Genomic DNA, 17735 nt, shown 5'->3' with positions numbered 1-17735 from the left:
GTTCTTCATGGAAGCTTCTTGGTTCTTTGTTGTCAATTCTTGGTTCTTCATCATCTTTTCCATGAGAATCTCTAGATTAGTGATCCTCTGAGAGTCTTGTAAGATTGGTTGGTTTTGGGGTGTTGATGGATGGTGATAGGTGTTTTGATTAGTCGGGTGGTTATTTGGTGGATAATGGTTAGAGTTGGGATATGTATTTTGTGGTTTTCTGTATGTGTTTTGGGTAGCAGTTGGTTGGTTGTTGTGGTTTGTGTTTTTCCAATTGTTTTGAGTTGAGTTCCTTTGCCATGGCTGCTGAATTTGATTGTGGTTGTCTCCCCATCTAAGGTTGGGATGGTTTTTCAAAGAGGGATTGTAAGTATCACCATAGACTTCATTTGTTCCAGGATTTTGGTTGTGCATGTATTGGACTTGCTCTTGCTGTTGCTCCTCTTGAATTTTTTCATTTTGCCCCATTGCTCCTCTTGAATTTCTTCATTCTGACCCCAAGTAGTTGATGGTTGGCCTGTGGCACTTACTGATGCAACTTGCAGGCCATCAATCCTTTTGGCCATTTGCTCAAATTGTTGTTGAATCTGCTGCTGCATCATTTTGTTTTGAGCTAAGATTGAATCCACTCCTTCCAACTCCATTACTCATCTCCTTTGTGATGGTTGGCGTTGCCTTTGGTGAGCAAAGAAATATTGGTTGTTAGCCACCATATCAATGAGATTTTGAGCTTCCTCTGTGGTTTTCAAGAGTTGTAATGAGCCTCCAGCTAAATGGTCAAGTGCTTCTTGAGCCTTAAGAGTGAGTCCCTCATAGAAGTTCTGCAGCTTGTCCCACTCAGTGAACATCTCTGGTGGACATTTCCTCAATAGTGCCTTATATCTTTCCCATGCTTCATATAAATTCTCAGCCTCCATTTGAGTGAATGTCTGCACCTCAGTCTTCAATCTTATGATCCTTTGAGGGGGTAAAATTTGGCAAGAAACTTGCTCACCAAGTCATTCCAAGTGTTGATGCTCTCCTTTGGAAATGTCTCTAGTCATTGAGTGGCTTTGTCTCTGAGAGAAAATGGAAAGAGCAGCAACTTGTAGCTGTCAGGAGGCACACCATTGGTTTTCACAGTATCACAAATCCTCAAGAATGTAGATAAGTGCTGATTTGGGTCCTCCAATGGCCCTCCTCCAAAAGAACAGTTATTTTGAACCAAAGTGATGAGTTGTGGCTTTAGTTCAAAATTGTTTGCATTGACATTAGGAGTAAGAATGCTACTTCCACAGTGTATAGCATTTGCAAATGTGTATGAAGCCAGGACTCTTCTTTGTTGTTGGTTATTGTTGGCCCCTCCTCCTGGTTGATTGAGATTTGATGGATCTCCTTCCATTTCTTGGAATTCCTCCTCAGATTCTTCCTCTCCAATAACGTTCTTCCCCCTTTCAGCTCTTCTTATTCTTCGAAGCAACACAAAACTCACCGGCAAGTGTACCGGGTCGCATCAAGTAATAAAAACTCACGGGAGTGAGGTCGATCCCACAGGGATTGAAGGATTGAGCAATTTTAGTTTAGTGGTTGATTTAGTCAAGCGAATCAAGTATTGGTTGAGTGGTTTATCTTTAACAGAAGCTAAATTGCTTGGAATGTAAAGGGAGAGGGGAGAATTGCAGTAAATTAGAGGACAGAAAAGTAAAAGTGCTGAATCTTAAAGAACAAGAAATTAAACGACTGAAACTTAAAGTGCAAGAAATGTAAATTGCAGTAACTTAAAATGCAAGAAATGTAAATTGCTTGAATGGAAAAGGGGAGTTGAGGACTGGGAATTCAGAATTTCAGCAAGGGAAATTTAATTGCAACAATTAATAAAGCAGAAGTTGAATTAGAAAGAACTAGAGTCTAAACAGAAATGAAAATTGACTTGCAGCAGAGGTTCACAGAAGAACCAAAAGGAAAAATGGGATCTCAGGACTCAAGAGACTAGATAGCAAAGTCTAGATCTCAATTGCCTTCCCAGATCCAAATCCACAAAGCAATTAACAAGAAATTGAAGAAGAAGCAGTAAAGTAACTGAAATTCAACTAAATTATGCAGAAGAAGATTTAAAGAGATTTTGAATGGAGATTGAGACAGAATTTCCTCAACTCTTCACACCCAAAACTCAAAACAAGGAAATTAAAAGTGTCCAAGCAAGAACGAGGAAGAAGAGAGATCAATTCTCCTCCCCAATTCTCTGAAATCTCAGTGAAGTCACCAAGAGAAGTCCCAAAGTTCAAAAATAAAATTCAAAGCTCAAAAGAAAGATCCAAGTTCCAAAGTAAAGGAAAAGGTCCTAATTACATCAAACTATCTCCTATTTATACACTTTCTATTCTTGGATCTTAGGATTTGGATGGGCTTTTGATTTGGTGAAGAAATGAATTTTATTGGATTTTTAATCCAATTTTAGCCCATGAAGAAAACAGCTCCCAGGAGGCTGCCCTGCCCTTGTGGAGGGCAGGGCAGAAAATTGTGCATCTGGCCCATGGTGTGTGCGTGTGGTGTGTTGGTGTGTGCAGGACGCTGCCCTGCCCTCGCGGAGGACAGGGCAGAACTTTTTGGTGCGCCATATGCGTGCTACTGGTGCTGCCGAGTGATGCCTGTGCGCCAGAATGATGCTGCCGAGCCTTCCCTTGGTGCGCCAGAATGGTGCGCCTGTGTGCATCACCAAAATGCTGCCCTGCCCTCGCGGAGGGCAGGGCAGTGTTTTCAAATTGAAGCCCCGTGTTCGATCCTTGTGTGACGCGCACGCTACTTCTTTTCTTTGATTTTCTTGGCACCAAAGTAAGGCTTAGTTTCTTGTTTCCTCATGGTTCCGTGTTCGACCCTTGTGGCAAGCAATGATGAACTTTTTCTTTGAATTTTTCCTTTTGGTGAGCCCGATACTGCCCTTGAGGAGGGCAAGGCAAGGTTTTTCTTTTCTTTGATCCAAGGCAAAATTTTGTGCTCTGCCCTTGTCGTGGGCAGGGCAGCGTTGCCTCTCTTGGCTTGCCTGCTCATGTTGCCCTCCTAGAGGGCAGTGTGCCCTTGTGGAGGGCAATGCTTGCTCCCTTCTTTATGCGCCACGCCTTTTTCTCCTTGGGCCACGCTTTCTTAAGCCACGCTTTCTCTTTTCTTCTTTTCTTCACCTACAATCAACCAAAACAACTACTCAAAGTATCACTAAATTCACAAGGCTTATAAATCAATTAAAATTCAATTAAAATTAGCTTAAACCTCATGAATTAACATCAATTTCATGGTAGTTGCTTGATTTAAAGAAGTTATGCATTTTCATTCCAAATCTCTTACTTAGGATGCAAGAAAGTGCATAAAGACTAATAAAACAAGTGAAATTAGCTTGAAAAATGGGTATATGATGACTTGTCATCAGAGATCAAATAAGATAAAAGTAAGCAATAAAAAGAATCGAAAATGAAGATGGTGGATTTAATTTAAAGAGTTTTCAAAAATAAAGAAAAATGAAGAAGTTCAAAAGAGAAAGAAAAAAAATTAAAGAGACACCAAACTTAAAAATAAAGCAAGATAAAGCAAACAATTAATCAAGAAGAATTGAAAACAAAGATGGAATATTTGATTTTAAAATTTTCAAAAATTAGAGAGAAAAAGTCAAATAAGGATTTTGAAATTCAAATTGGAAGAAAGAAAAACTAAGGAAAGACACCAAACTTAAAATTTGAATTTAAAATAAAGATGAGATGAGATGACAAAATTTGAAAATCAAGGAAAAAGATAAGATAAAGATCAAAGATCAAGAAAGATAAACAAGATTAAGTTAAACAAAAAGATCACTAACAAGACACCAAACTTAGAATTTCAAATAAAGATGCAAGAATTTTTGAAAATTCACTAGATAGGTTTTTTTTTTCAAAATGTTTTCGAAATTAAAAAAAAGAAAGAAAAATACTAAATAGACACCAAACTTAAAATTTTAAATTAAATGAAAATAAGATAACAAAAATTTCAAAATTTAAAAGGAAAAGATAAACAAGATAGAAATAAAAAATTTAAGAAAACAAACAAAATCAAATTCAAAAATTTAAAAGAAAAATAGTTTAAACCAAAAATAAAAATACCTAATCTAAGCAGCAAGCCAACCGGTAGTTGTCAATCACGAACAATCTCTGACAACGGCGCCAAAAACTTGGTGCGCAAAATTAGAACTCGCACAACTTCACTGGCAAGTGCACCGGGTCATCCAAGTAAGGGTGATTGAGGATTGTTAGATTGAGCAAGCAATAGTTATCTTGCTGGACTTAATTAGGAAAATAGTAAAAGGTGGTTGTTGTTGTTGTAAACGCATAAACAGTGAAATAGCAATGAAAGAAAACAAATAAACAAATTTGGAGTAAAACAATGATGAGATAATAGTTAAGGTCTTGGGGATGTTTATCTTTCCGGATTAAGACTTCTTACCAACTATTTTAACAATGGGTGATTCATTCTATGGCAAACCATAAGTGATTAAAACCTAATATCTTAGCAATTTAATCTCCTCTAATCTTCATCAAAAGCCACTCTCGTGGTCATTCAATTCAGATCAAAGAGTGAAGTTCAAAAAACTAGTTTACCTCCACAAAAATCTTAATCACCCAAAGCTAACTGGATTTTATGTCACTTATCTAATTAGCTCAGGTAAATCGCAGTTTAGGAGGAGTGTTTTCATGCTGTAGCCCATGCGAGATAACTCTCTCGAGAATCACAAGAGCTCATGTAGAATAAGGGGTCATACTCTCATTCCAGCCTAAATTCATAAGATTAAGAATGAAAACAACACCTTAGAATTGAATCAAACATTAATTAAAATCGAAGAGTAATGATATTAATCCATAGAAATAAACAGAGCTCTTAACCTTAACCAGGAGGTTTAGTTGCTCATGACTTTACAGAGAAAATAGTTCAAAAAGTAAAGATCTGTATATCCTTAAACCTAAGTGATCTCCTCTTTAAATAGTAAATGCTAAACCTAAAAGATGTTATTTTAAATTCAAAATTACAAAGGTGAGATAGATAAGCCTAAGGAGTGCTAAAATCCACTTTGGGGCGAGATAGATAAGCCTAAGGAGTGCTAAAATCCACTTTGGGGCCCACTTGGTGAATGCTTCGATTGCTTGCTGGTGCTCACTGTCAATTTGGGTGTTGAACGCCCATAGGGGAGGAGTGCGTTATGGCTTTAGCTCCCTAACTGGCGTTGAATGCCAATTTGGGTGTTTAGCGCCAGGAGTTACTCCTTCTTAGGGGCTAAATGCCAGGCTTGGCGTTTAGCACCTGATTTAGCAGTGATTCCAGAAGAAAAGTATAGACTATTATATATTGTTAGAAAGCTTTGAAAGTTATCTTTCAAACAGAGTTAAGACCGTATCAATTGGACTTTGATAGCTCAGGTTATGGTTGTTGGAATGTAAGGAGGTCAGAGTTGACAGCATCTGCTATCTTTTCTTTGTCTTTGCACAAGACTTTGTTAAATTCGCCTGAAATTCACCTAAAATCTTAAAAATACCAAAAAAACTCAAAGTATCATCTAAGGATGAATTTTACACTAAAATCTAGTAAAACTTAATAAAATCTAACTAAAAACACTATAAAAACAACTAGAAAAAGGGTATAAGATGCTCACGCATCAAGTGGCGATGGGATCGCGTGGAGGGTAGGTTGGCGAAGGCTGTGGGATACAACCGTGTGATTTGGTATTAGTTAGAAATTTCCTAAGTTTTGATTACCCTGTTTACGGTTTAAGTTAATTATTTGTTTTAAGCTTGAATATTCTGTATCGATGTAAAGTTCTAAGACTGCCTTTGGCATCCCAAAACCTTATATCTTACATATTGGGCACTGTTGCCATACTGAGAACCTTCGGTTCTCATACCATATATTGTTATTATTTTTCAGCTATAGGTTGTAACCCCCTCGGTGAGTTGCGATATTATGACGGAGCGGAAGATCTTTTATCATCTTTTGTACTTTTGGATATTTTGTTATAGTACTCTCACTTTTGTACTTTATACTTTGTTGCCTTAGAGGCTAAACTTGAGATACATGATACATATGTTGTTTTAAATCAAACACTCTATCATGTCTGTATTTAATTAGTCGACCTAAACTCTGTGGGCTACGGCTGGTATCCTTTTGACATATAGAGCTTTTACTCCTCCATCGGGCTTCTAGTATTACTATTTCTTTTTATATATATAGTATGGTATGAGCTTTAGAACTGCCGTGGCACTTTGTTATCCTTCTCTTTATAGCTAGAGATAAGGCTTAGGGTAAAAGGGTGTTACAAATTCAGCTAGGAATAGTGGTTCAATTAGTGTGCGACATATGCATAATTTTCAATCACTCTAATTTTGAATAAGTGACATATAATTCAGATTAGAACAACTTTTAAAAATTATATTTTCTTTTAAGGTTTAACTGGATAGGACTAGCTTGAATACGTGACATATAATTTGACCTAAGAACTACTTTTAAATCTTATTATAAACTAAATTAGTTTTTGTGCTTAAACTTTTTAATTAATTAACTGACAACTATTTGATTAAAAAGAAACTGAGAAACCAAGGAATTGGAAATCAAGTAAAGATTTGTCGCGAAAGATCTTTGCATACTTCAAAATAAGTAAATAAGGTTTGATTTTTTTATGAGCATAAATATCTCTAAAGTTCTTGACTCTCACAATCTTTGTCTCCTTTCAATCAACATCCAAGCTCACTGTCTCTCAAACTCTCAAGATTCCAAGATACAAGTTTTGACATCATCAATCTAGGTTACTTTAATCTAATTAGACATTTAATTTGATATTTGTTTGCTCAATCTTTTGATCCTCATGGGAACGATATCTACCCTCTGTGGTATTACTTGAACAATTTGGTACACTTGCTGGTATCCGTAAGCTTTAATTTTTGCTCATCATCAGAATTGCATGTTTCTAGAATAGTTAGTTGCTCTTAACACCGGCCATCTTAGACATATAGGCGTTGCCAATATGATTCGCAAGAGACCCGGATTGGGGTCTTTGGCTGCTAGCTGTTTACATGGTCTATTTATAAATAGGGTATTTACATGGGGCAATGTGACATTGGAGCTCATTGATGCATCGGTGAGTTTGAGGGGTTTGACTTGCTTTGATTTATCTTATTCGCATTTTTCTGATGAGTTCTTAAGTGTTGTTGCGGAAGAAGGCCTTTCGTTGAGGGAACTCTCTCTTCGGGGTTGTCAGGGATATGGATACGGTGGAATCTCTTTTTTTTTTTTGAGAAAGTGTAACAATATGCAGTATTTTGATCTTCAACTCTCAAGGTTTCTAGATGATCGATGTGTCATTGAGCTGTCTTTGCCTCTTGGTAGCTTGAACATTGTGAAACTTAGTGAGAATGAAAAGCTTACTGATTTGAGCTTGTTTGCCATCATGCAAAACTGTACTTTGATAACCGAGATCAAGATGGAGAGAACCAATGTTGGGAAGAAAAAGGTGAAGGAGAATTGCTTGGTTGTGAATTCTCATGTGAAGTTTTTCTATTTGGCTCACAATTCGTCTTTGAATGATGGAAGTGTCAAAATGATTGCTTCGGTTTGCCCCAACATGGAGATGATAGATTTGAGGTGTTGTGAGAGCGTTTTGGAAGGTGCTCTTAAAGTTTTGAGGAAGTGATGTAAGATTCAGCATATGAACTTAGCTCAATTAAGATTGGAACTGTTTTGGGTTGGCTTTGAAGTTCCTACATTGTGTGTGTTGAATTTGTCATGGTTGTTTATTCGGGACACATAACTCTCCCTTATTTCAAATAGATGTTATAAGTTAACAGAAAAACTGGATTTTTTTCCGAAAATCATGGCCAATAGGATAACTCGGATAGTGGAAATTGCAAGCAACTAAGAGTGATAAGCTTGATTTGTTGTGACAAAGTGGCTGCTCATATTGTTCCTTGGACGGTATTCGCAAGGTGATCATTGAGGAAAACAACTGCTCCGCCTCGATTTCGCCTTACCAAGGGCCAGAGGAATCTCTTCTTATGTCATGGATGCCTTATGAGTGATACTAATATATTTGTTTCTTGATTTGGAAAGTAGTATTTGGTATGGACTATTGGGATTGAGATTGGGGATTGGGACTCAGTATTGTGTTTAATGACTAGATACTGGAACTAAAATTTTAGTCTTGGGATACAAAATTTTAATCCCTTCAGTACCTCTAAAACAAAACTTTATAGTCCAAGTCTACTCCTAACCATCCTTCACACCAACACTTCTTCACACATGTGCCGGCCCTAAACTTATCACCCCACCTCTGTCATCATATATCTACTATCACCACCAACAACAATAATACTAAGAATAGCAACAATCTCATAAATATATTTCAAAATTAGATTCAATAATCTCATAAACAAGAGGATTTCAAAAGCATAATACAAAAAATTGAAGAATAGGGGACAAAAAACAGAATAGAAGATGGTAGAAGAGAGAAAGAAAACAGGAGGAGATGATAAGGACAAAGAGGAGCCACCGTTACCGCTAAACAAGGAATGGAGGAGAAGCGCTGATAAACAGCACGAGTTGTGGGAGGAAGGAGTCGCCGATATAGAATAAGGAGCGGCAAATCAATGCAAAACAGTGAGAACGATTGACGGCGATAACCTGATGAGGCAGCAAGAACAATTAGCAGCAGGAAGAATGCGACAAAGAGGGATGAACACGAGGAAGAGCGACGAGAGGAAGAATGCGACGAAGAGGGATGAAGTAGTGGCGATCTCCAACGATGTGGGAAGAAGTGGCACCGAAATCACGACTCTCAGGAGTTCCTAGCGCGATTTAGATGCGTTACAGACACTGTGATGCGTACGAGGACATCATCTGCTGCACCGACCTCCGTGGAGTAGCCAGGGACAGGGTTGAAGGGAGGTGGGCTTCACTGCTCAGGCGTTGTTCAAGGACATGGTATTTTAATAACTTTAATAATTCCAGTTTTTGTTTTTATTTTAAATTAAATAGGATACTGAGACATAATCTAATTTTATATATTTTACGTTAAACATGATATTTAAACTTAGTTCAGTCTCTATCTCCTAATCTCTTTCTATCTTTTAGTCTCTATCTCTGCTCGAAACGCAACCAAAAAGAAATTATGAATCAGAGAGGCATTTTTGTTTCTCCGAATAACTTGTGTGAGAAACAAAAGATAGGAAATGCTTCTAAATTTGTTGCTTTATTTCCTTTCAACTTTTAATGGTATGAGTTGTGTGTATTGAAAAAGAACTCTACACTTTCATTTTCTAATATATTAAATTCAATCGGATTAAAAATTGTTTACACACAATCATTAGCTATTAGATTACGGTTAAGTCTATGTTTTATGTGATATCAAATATATATTTATATTTAAAAATATCATTTGATGGCTAGTTTTTTTTTTAATGTATTTATTACAAAAAGAAATCTCCTTACTAAATGTCAACAATCTAACAAACTAATAGAATTGGTATATCGTGAGGAATACATATTTACAAGCCAGTGCTCATTTCTTCTCATGATGATAATGCAATACCACACCGCGTTTTAAACACCTAATTAAAATAACTATATATTAACTATGTTGTTATAGAAATATTCACAATGGCATCTCACCTGTTCTTCTTCTTCATAAAAAAGTGAAAATTCACATTACAACAAATTGATAGTTTGTATCAGCAGAGTTTACACAAGCTGCAACCCTGTAGTCTCTATAGGCAACGCAATCATCTCCTCCAGCTTGGTTTATGTACTGACTCCACCTGCCTTGTTGGAAAAGCAACAGTTGTATGAGAAGGAGAAGGGTCTTTCTCTCTATATGTATGAACCTCCTACTCATTCAAAACAATTACAAAAAATCATTTAATCAAAGTGAATCACTAGAAGGGCCTACTGTTATAAGAAAGAAGAAAGACTTACAGAACGAAATGGGTAATCGTCAGCTTCAAGCATGTGAACAATTTGACCCATCTTTGGTCGCTTAATGACATCCAAGTCTATACAGCGCAAACAAACCAGCAAAGCTCGCTTCAGAGATCTTGGAGAGGGTTTAATCTCAATTAAAGGATCGACTAGCTCATCGCCGCGACGACTTGTTACCATTCCCTTAAACCAGTCAACCAAGTTCATCTGATGCACATCAAACAAAAAAGCAATAAGAACTCGTATAGTGGGCAGAAATAAGACCTGATGAAAAATAATCATGGAATCACCTCTGCAGGTGGTCTGGAATAATCAATAGGACTTCTTCCTGTAATTAGCTCCATTAGTAGAATCCCAAAGCTATACACATCACTGCACTCATTGAGCATTCCTGTGCTTGCATACTCAGGTGAAACATATCTGTACAAAATGTAATTTCATTAACGTCAATGTGCAAGAAAACTTTATGCCATAAGACATAACTGAAGAAGAACTAACCCAAATGTTCCCATTACACGCGTTGTGACATAGCTTTTCTCTGAGCCTAAGAGCTTGGCCAGTCCGAAATCAGATACTTTGGCATTCCAATTTTTGTCCAAAAGAATGTTACTGGATTTTACATCTCGGTGCACAACTTTGGGTTCTAAGCCTTCATGCAAGTAGGCTAATCTGATTCATGTTATAATAATACATTTTTTCACTTTTGTATATTAATACAAGGGAGATACTTTAGGATATTATATGGTATTGAATATAACGAAACAGGAAAACGAGAAAAACACACCCTTTGGCAGTTCCAACAGCAATCCTCATTCGTATATCCCATGTCAAGGGGCTAACAGGGCCTACATCACCATGTAGCCACTGCTCCAAATTTCCATTGTCAACGTATTCATAAACAAGCATCCTGAGTGGTCAGCAAAAGTGACGTACCATTTACATTTGAATCAAAAAAGACATTATTACAACAAAAGAAAATAATACAAGTCATGTGGACACAACATTTTACCTCTTAGCACCTTGTGCACAGTATCCAACTAAACGTACCAAATTCTTATGCCTCACTTTTCCAATGGCCTCAACCTCCACCTTAAACTCTTTCTCTGCTTGGCCCCTACAAAAATAAGAGAATAGCCACAATAAATTTCAGTTGGCCTTTACTTTGCTAGGTGATGAGGAAGAAAAAGCACATTATAGATGTTGCATTTATTGGAGGTAAGATAATCTAGAAATATAGGATTACTTGAATTATAAAAATAATTTCAGATCCATTATGAAGTATTGAAATACTACCGAGCTAGACGAACGACTGTAAAAGTTTCCAGCATGAAAAGCACTAATTGTTTGATATACCACCCTTAGTCTGCTCAGTCATGAATAATTGAATTTCTGTGTTACTTTTTCGCTTGCGGTAGTATGAAGTTAGCTACACCCAATAGTCGTCGAGCTGGCCTACCTCGTTCACGGTCAATGATGACGTTGCTTCTATTTTATTTTAGTCTTTTAGACATGTTTTTTGGGATTAAATGATGTGCCTGGTAAAGTTTTTGGGAATACACAAAGAATATATCACTTTAAAGTAGGTTTTAAATCTTACTGATTAAATGTTTTTGGGAAATTGATTTTATCATGTACTGTCATACTTTAATAAAAAAAATATAAAAAAAAGATCAATAAAGAAAATTAAAGTAAAAGTTAAGAGAAGTGTTTTGTTTATATATATAACGGGAAAAAAAAAGATTAAAGAGGAAAGTAACATTACCCTTACCCGGCCAGCAGAAAAGTAACAAAGAAAACAAAAGCAAAGTGCAAAGTGACCATTTTCTTTTCCCCATACTCCGCCTGTCCGCCAAACAAATGTTACCAACAATTATATATGGGATCCATAGCTTATAGCTAGTCCACCTAAACTCTTATTATCTTGGTCATTATTTTCCCTGGTCATTCATTTCCATCACGACCCTATATTTTTCTTTAACAAGTCCCAAAGTCTTTTGGATTATGCAACATAGACAGCATAAAGCCAGGATAGTCACACATGTTTCATGTGTATAATGATTAAAAAAAAAATCCTTTTTTATATGAAAAAAAAAGGAAAACAAATCATGTGAATTAATTTTTATATACAATGAAGTAATTTATTTTCTTTTTCCTATTGAATAAAAGTATATAAAGAAAAAGTCTAAAGGCAGCAACTTTTGTGATTTCTAGCCAGTACTTAACCATCAAAATAAAAGTGAGTAATCTTCCACCATTAAATATAATCTCACACCATTAAAAACATTATTGATGATTAATTAATGGTTAGAAAACACTAAAATTGCTGACCTAACATTCTTTGTATATAAATATATAATACTAGTAAATACGGAACTCTCACTACTTCACCATTCAGTCCCACACCACATGCATCAAGAAAAAAAATGATTTTTATGTCAATGACGAAGTGAGTATAAACAAAACATTATAGTAATTAACAAAAATATTAATAAGTTTATATTAATAATCAATAATTAAATCAATCATATATTTTATATATTGAACTATTTTTTTTATCAATTTTTAATGTATATTTTATAAGAAGCATAGAGTTGCCAAAAGATGGTCTCATAAATTAATCATATAGTAGTTTGTACTTTTATAGGTGGTAATTAAAACTTAGAAGAAAATCAACCATGCAGAGCACAAGAGAATAAGCAGAAGCTTGACGAGTTAGAGATGAAATTAATTGAACGTACTTGTTGTTAAGAAGATTCTTGACAGCGACGACAGAACCGTCGCGAAGAACACCTCTGTACACAATCCCATACCCTCCTTCTCCGATCACATTCCCTTCCGCAAACCCATTCGTCGCTTCTTCCACTTCCGACATGCTGTACCACCGTCCCCACCCTATGTTCGGCGAAGACTCCACCGACTCCTCCTCCCTCCTCTTCTCACTCCCTTCTATTATTCCCTCAACCTTGATCTCACATTCCTCCTTCTTCTTCTTCTTCTGCTGCTTCTGTTTTTGCTTCCGATTAGGATCAACATCAACGACCGTGTCTTCTTCTTCTTCTTTTTCCATTTTGAGATGATCCGCGAGATCCAATGCATTAACCTCCACAATCTCCTTTGAAACCAGTGGGATCGCGCCTGAGCTGTGCTTCACTCGCATTTTCCCCTTCTTCGAGCTTCTGCTGCTACGCCGAAAGCACACATAAATCACGATCAACAATGCCACCACGATCGCCAAAAAAAACAGCACTAGCACGTACAGCTTCAGACCTAGAAATGTAGTTCGGTTGGTCAGCTCCGGCAGAGCACCAGCGGTGGATTCCGTGGAGGTTGCTGCCATTGCTGCGAGTGAGGAGGTGTAATGAAGTCTCTCGGGAATCGGGAGTGTGTGTTGTCGTTAATTAAGAGCGTTTGGCTTCTGAGAAAACTATAATGAGACGGGATGGTTGGAATTTGGAAAAGGAAAAGAGAAAGGAAAAGAAAAAAAGAAGAGTGGGGTTTCAACTTTGAAGTTTCATCATCAACGGATATAATAAAGACTAAAGAAGAAAAGGCCAATGGAAACAGAGTTCATTTTCAGTTGTTATGTTTTAAGCTTGGAATGGCACTTTATTTACCGAAATGCCACTCCTATCCCTGCTTGCCAAATGCCATTTCCAATGTTCCCATTAGGACGGACCATTATGAATTAATGAGTCATCAATCAACACATTATCCTTTCTAATTCCACTGTCCATATCAGGTTAATGAAAGAAAGAACGACTGAAGAAGAATTTGATGAGTAAAGCGCGCATTTCAAATGTAGGAATCCTAAGTAATTATTATTCTTATTGGATGCATTGTTATGTTTTACCATGTACGTAGAAATTACAGGATTCAATTGTTGGACCACCGTAGTCATATAAAGGAATTGATGGGTTGAGGCTGACGTTGAAGTTGGAGAGCACGTGTCTTGATCTTATTTTCACATCAAAAGCTTTGAAGTACTGTAATGGACGTTGGCACGTAATAATCCGCTGTAATTTTAGTGAAATGCCTGTACTTGGCTCTATATATATGTACATGTCAATTTGATTAATTGACTGAACGGAGATTCCAAGTAAACGTGATTATCCAACGTAACTCACCACCAAACCATTGCTTTACAATTCGCCATTTAATAATATTGCTTTTAATTCCCTCAATAATGAATTTCACCAACAACTAACCCTGTTCTTCAAAAGAATTCCGGTATGCTAATTAGAACAACTAAAGATACAAGTCTTTGTCTATTAATTTTTTGGGTCGACATCTGTCTCCTACCGTTGTATTCATGGAATAAGAATCTCCATTCAGCTCCAGTAACAGTGCCAAGCTCATTTATTTGCGAGGAATGTTAGGGGCCAACAATTTTGGTATTTTGTAACCATTAATTGGCCATCAATAATATTTTTAATGGTGTGAGATTACATCTAATGGTGGGAGATCACTCACTTTTATTTTGATGGTTAAGTACTAACCAAAAAACACAAAAGTTAATGGCCCTCTAAACTTTTCCTTTATTTGCTGATTTTCAATTTTGCCATATACTGAAGCTAACAAGGTCGAGTAATAAACGGAGTTTATTAAAGTAACAAAAAGTAATTCTATCAACAAGGAAAATTTAGGAGTAATTAATGAGATTTAATTAGATTGGGTGTAAGTAACCCGTGACCCCACTTCAATTGGATATGTAATGACAAACATGGTGCACAATACAAAGTGATGAGTTTTTCTTTTCAAATACTTGTCCATTATGATAGTTGATCAGTGAATCAAGCATGTTATATTTGCGTATGTATGTGCAGATTAATATCATAATAGTCGTCTCCTAAAGTTGCGAGTAGTGCCTTGGTAAGTCTTAACAAGCACGCCAACTCCAATGCCAATGCCAATGCAAACACTCAGACCAATTCCAACACCTACTCTCACACCTGCATTGAACCATGACACCTCTCCATCTTCTTCTTCAGCAGCAACATATGCTCTTCTTTGGTACAAATCAATGTTGTTATCCTCCTCTTCAGGCTTTTCACTCATGTTATCTGCAGCCTTTAATTAGTACAAGAATTGCCATGCAACTATTAGTAAGAATAAAATAAAAGAAGGAAATAAAAGCAAAACCCCTTTCACTTGTTAACCTGTAAAGTAAATGTTGAAGGAGCACTTGTCTCGTTTTCCAGGTTTGTAGAGAATGTCCCCATCCTTGTGTGTTTTATCTGAGAACTAAGGTGGAGGGTCTTTGTTAAGACAATTGGAGTATCCAAGAAGGACCCAGCAATGTAGACCTCTATTGTAGGTAAAGTTGAACCTGGCAACATGAATTTCTTGCTCTTGAAGAAACTAGTTCCAGGAATTATAATTGACTCACAGTTCATGCTCCATCTTTGTCCATTAACAGATCCATTGCTATTGCATAATTCTAAGACCCCAGAAACCAACAGAACATCTTTGTCAAACACTTCAAACTTAACATTACTACTCATCTTAATACTATCTGTGCTTACAAATGTCACTTCTTTTGATTTCTTATCTACTCTATCTCTTTTGAGAAGGCTTGAAACACCCTCGGATTGCATAGCAGCGCGGACGCCATTAACTTTGAGAAGTGTGCCAGGATTTGGTGAAACACATTTCAGTTTGAGAACCTCGGGAGCAGAATTATCAAGATCAGATTTGCAAACTCTGACTAAAAATACTCTTATGTCAAAGCAGGGCAATGATTGATCCCTTATGGAGAATGGATGTTTATTCTGCCTTGAAACTCTATGTATATTTCCATTAGCCTTGTAAGAATTCTCCATTGCTACCCATTCACTTGGTTTCTTTCATTTTTGTTCTCGATTGCTATATGGAAGTAGCAACCATATAAGAACCCTGCATTGTATAACATTACTAAGCCACTGTAATAAGTTTATTATACCTAACAATTTAATTAGCTAGAAAGTAAAAGAGATGTTTACAACTTATAACAAATGAAGCAATCACTGGAACTTGAAAGAAAGCATAGGAGTCAACCAAAGAAGAAATACAAACAAATCATGAAACGCAAAATGCAAAATGCAAGCAACGCCACATGGATCAGATAAAGCTACCACTAGCATGAATGATGTAGATCGGAATTAATGAAATCATGTTAATAGAATCATTTAAAGGCAACACTACTCACCGCAATGAAAAGAAACCAAACTTGATCCTCCGCTACCAAGGAAACAAAATGAAGCTTTTTGTGTTAACAGAGGAGAATCTAGGAAGCAACCGTAAGTCGTGCAGCGAAATAGAATATTAGGGCCAATAGATTTGGGATTATGATTGTGAATGTAATCGTTTTGTGTATCGGGGAAACGGAGATTGAATCTGCGAGGTAGAGGTTCTTACTTGGCAGGGTCGTTGTACGTAGGTAGTTACGCACACTAATTTTGTGAAAAAGAAACATTACAACACAAGGCAACGCGTTTCTTAAAATGGCTAATTACATCCGATTGATTCGACCATTCATTGGGGATACTGTCTGTTTGTTAGTTGTCACTTGTTAGTTTAATGGAGAAAAATTAAACTATTTACAATTTCAGTCAATCACCATATCTTACTGATAATAATTGAGAAAACAAATTCTGTCCAAAAGCAGAGGCTATAGGAATTGTAGGATAATAGTATTAGATTAATTCTGAAAACATAATTGTAATTATATTATTGGGCCCTATTAATATGGAGTTGCGGCCCTTTTTTAAAAGTGTGTCAATGATATGGGTTTTTGGATTTCGAAAAAAATTGAGAATTCAAAAATAATAACAGTAAAAATTACATGGGTCGAAATGGGCATTACTTATAATAATAGCATTGAATATTGTATTAGGAGTAGTAATAAACATCTAAAACTTTAGTATTTTTCTCATAAAATTACATTTTTTATTTTATTTTTATATTAAAATAAACATTTTTTTACTAACTAACTCATTAATTTATATTTATTATATTATCATATACTATATGTATTTATCGAAAAAACTTGTTTTTAATATTATACAAGAAAAAATAAATACAATATATTATTTTTGGACTTCGATAAACAGTAATATTAAAATGATTATTTAATATCTTAATAACATATAAAAAGGTGGAGAATAAAATTATGAATAATTTTATTAATCATATTACAGCGGTTGTCATTTTTATACATTAAATTAATCATTTGAGATTTGCTTGATATACGTTGGATGAATATACGTAATTATACTAAATTATATATATTGTTGTGGAATAATTAAATAAGGAAGATCAAATATATGATATATCAATATATGTAATAATTCCTGCTACTGATTATTTTAATTTTAGACTCACTTATATTTAAATTAAGTATTTTTTTATTAGTCATGATTATTAATATAAATATAATTAAATATGTATAAAAAAATCAAATATTTTTATTAATAACAATATAATATTTTTTAAGATTATATAATATTTGTTAATCTTATTTTTCGATAAATACACATAGTATATGATAATATAATAAATATAAACTAATGAGTTAGTTAGTAAAAAAATATTTATTTTAATATAAAAATAAAATAAAAAATGTGTTTTAGATGCTTATTACTACTTCTAATACAATATCCAATGATATTATTATAAGTAAGGCCCATTTCATCTCATGCAATTTTTACTGTTATTATTTTTGAATTCTCAATTTTTTCGAAGCCCAAAAACTCATACCATTGATACACTTCTAAAAAAAAGGCCGCAACTTCACACTAACAGGCTCAATAATATAA

At 35.5% G+C, this 17735-nt stretch overlaps 2 protein-coding genes across 3 annotated transcripts; both read right to left on the bottom strand.

The window, feature by feature from the left end:
• Window positions 1-9471: 9471 nt before the first annotated feature.
• On the bottom strand, window positions 9472-13464 carry LOC107459073 (probable receptor-like serine/threonine-protein kinase At4g34500). 2 transcript variants are annotated; one of them, XM_016077284.3, is made up of 7 exons: window positions 12681-13464; window positions 10952-11056; window positions 10727-10849; window positions 10441-10611; window positions 10233-10362; window positions 9940-10149; window positions 9472-9782 (listed from the first exon to the last, which is right to left on the bottom strand). In XM_016077284.3, the coding sequence occupies exons 1-7, from the start codon at window positions 13277-13279 to the stop codon at window positions 9747-9749; spliced, it is 1374 nt and encodes a 457-aa protein (XP_015932770.1). In that variant the 5' UTR covers window positions 13280-13464; the 3' UTR covers window positions 9472-9746. The 2 variants fall into 2 exon arrangements, with proteins under 2 accessions (XP_015932770.1, XP_015932768.1); XM_016077282.3 differs by having other exon boundaries at window positions 9472-9851; window positions 12681-13460.
• A 1166-nt stretch (window positions 13465-14630) lies between these two features.
• Window positions 14631-16446, bottom strand: LOC107459038 (uncharacterized protein At1g01500). Its single transcript, XM_016077254.3, has 3 exons — window positions 16127-16446; window positions 15099-15834; window positions 14631-15009 (listed from the first exon to the last, which is right to left on the bottom strand). Exons 2-3 carry the CDS (start codon window positions 15759-15761, stop codon window positions 14773-14775), a joined length of 900 nt encoding a protein of 299 aa, XP_015932740.1. The 5' UTR covers window positions 15762-15834; window positions 16127-16446; the 3' UTR covers window positions 14631-14772.
• Between the last annotated feature and the right edge of the window lie 1289 nt (window positions 16447-17735).

The sequence above is a fragment of the Arachis duranensis genome, chromosome 7, assembly GCF_000817695.3.
Source record: "Arachis duranensis cultivar V14167 chromosome 7, aradu.V14167.gnm2.J7QH, whole genome shotgun sequence".
NCBI lineage: Eukaryota > Viridiplantae > Streptophyta > Magnoliopsida > Fabales > Fabaceae > Arachis > Arachis duranensis.
This window is presented reverse-complemented; position numbering and strand designations above follow the sequence as displayed.

Coding starts and splice junctions, on each gene's coding strand:
- LOC107459073 (XM_016077282.3), bottom strand. CDS start 13,279: ATGGCAGCAACCTCCACGGAATCCACCGCTGGTGCTCTGCCGGAGCTG. Junction 10,612..10,726: donor GCTGTTGGAACTGCCAAAGG/GTGTGTTTTTCT, acceptor AACATGAATCAG/ATTAGCCTACTTGCATGAAG. Junction 10,150..10,232: donor ATTCCAGACCACCTGCAGAG/GTGATTCCATGA, acceptor GATGTGCATCAG/ATGAACTTGGTTGACTGGTT.
- LOC107459038 (XM_016077254.3), bottom strand. CDS start 15,761: ATGGAGAATTCTTACAAGGCTAATGGAAATATACATAGAGTTTCAAGG. Junction 15,010..15,098: donor CTTCAACATTTACTTTACAG/GTTAACAAGTGA, acceptor TACTAATTAAAG/GCTGCAGATAACATGAGTGA.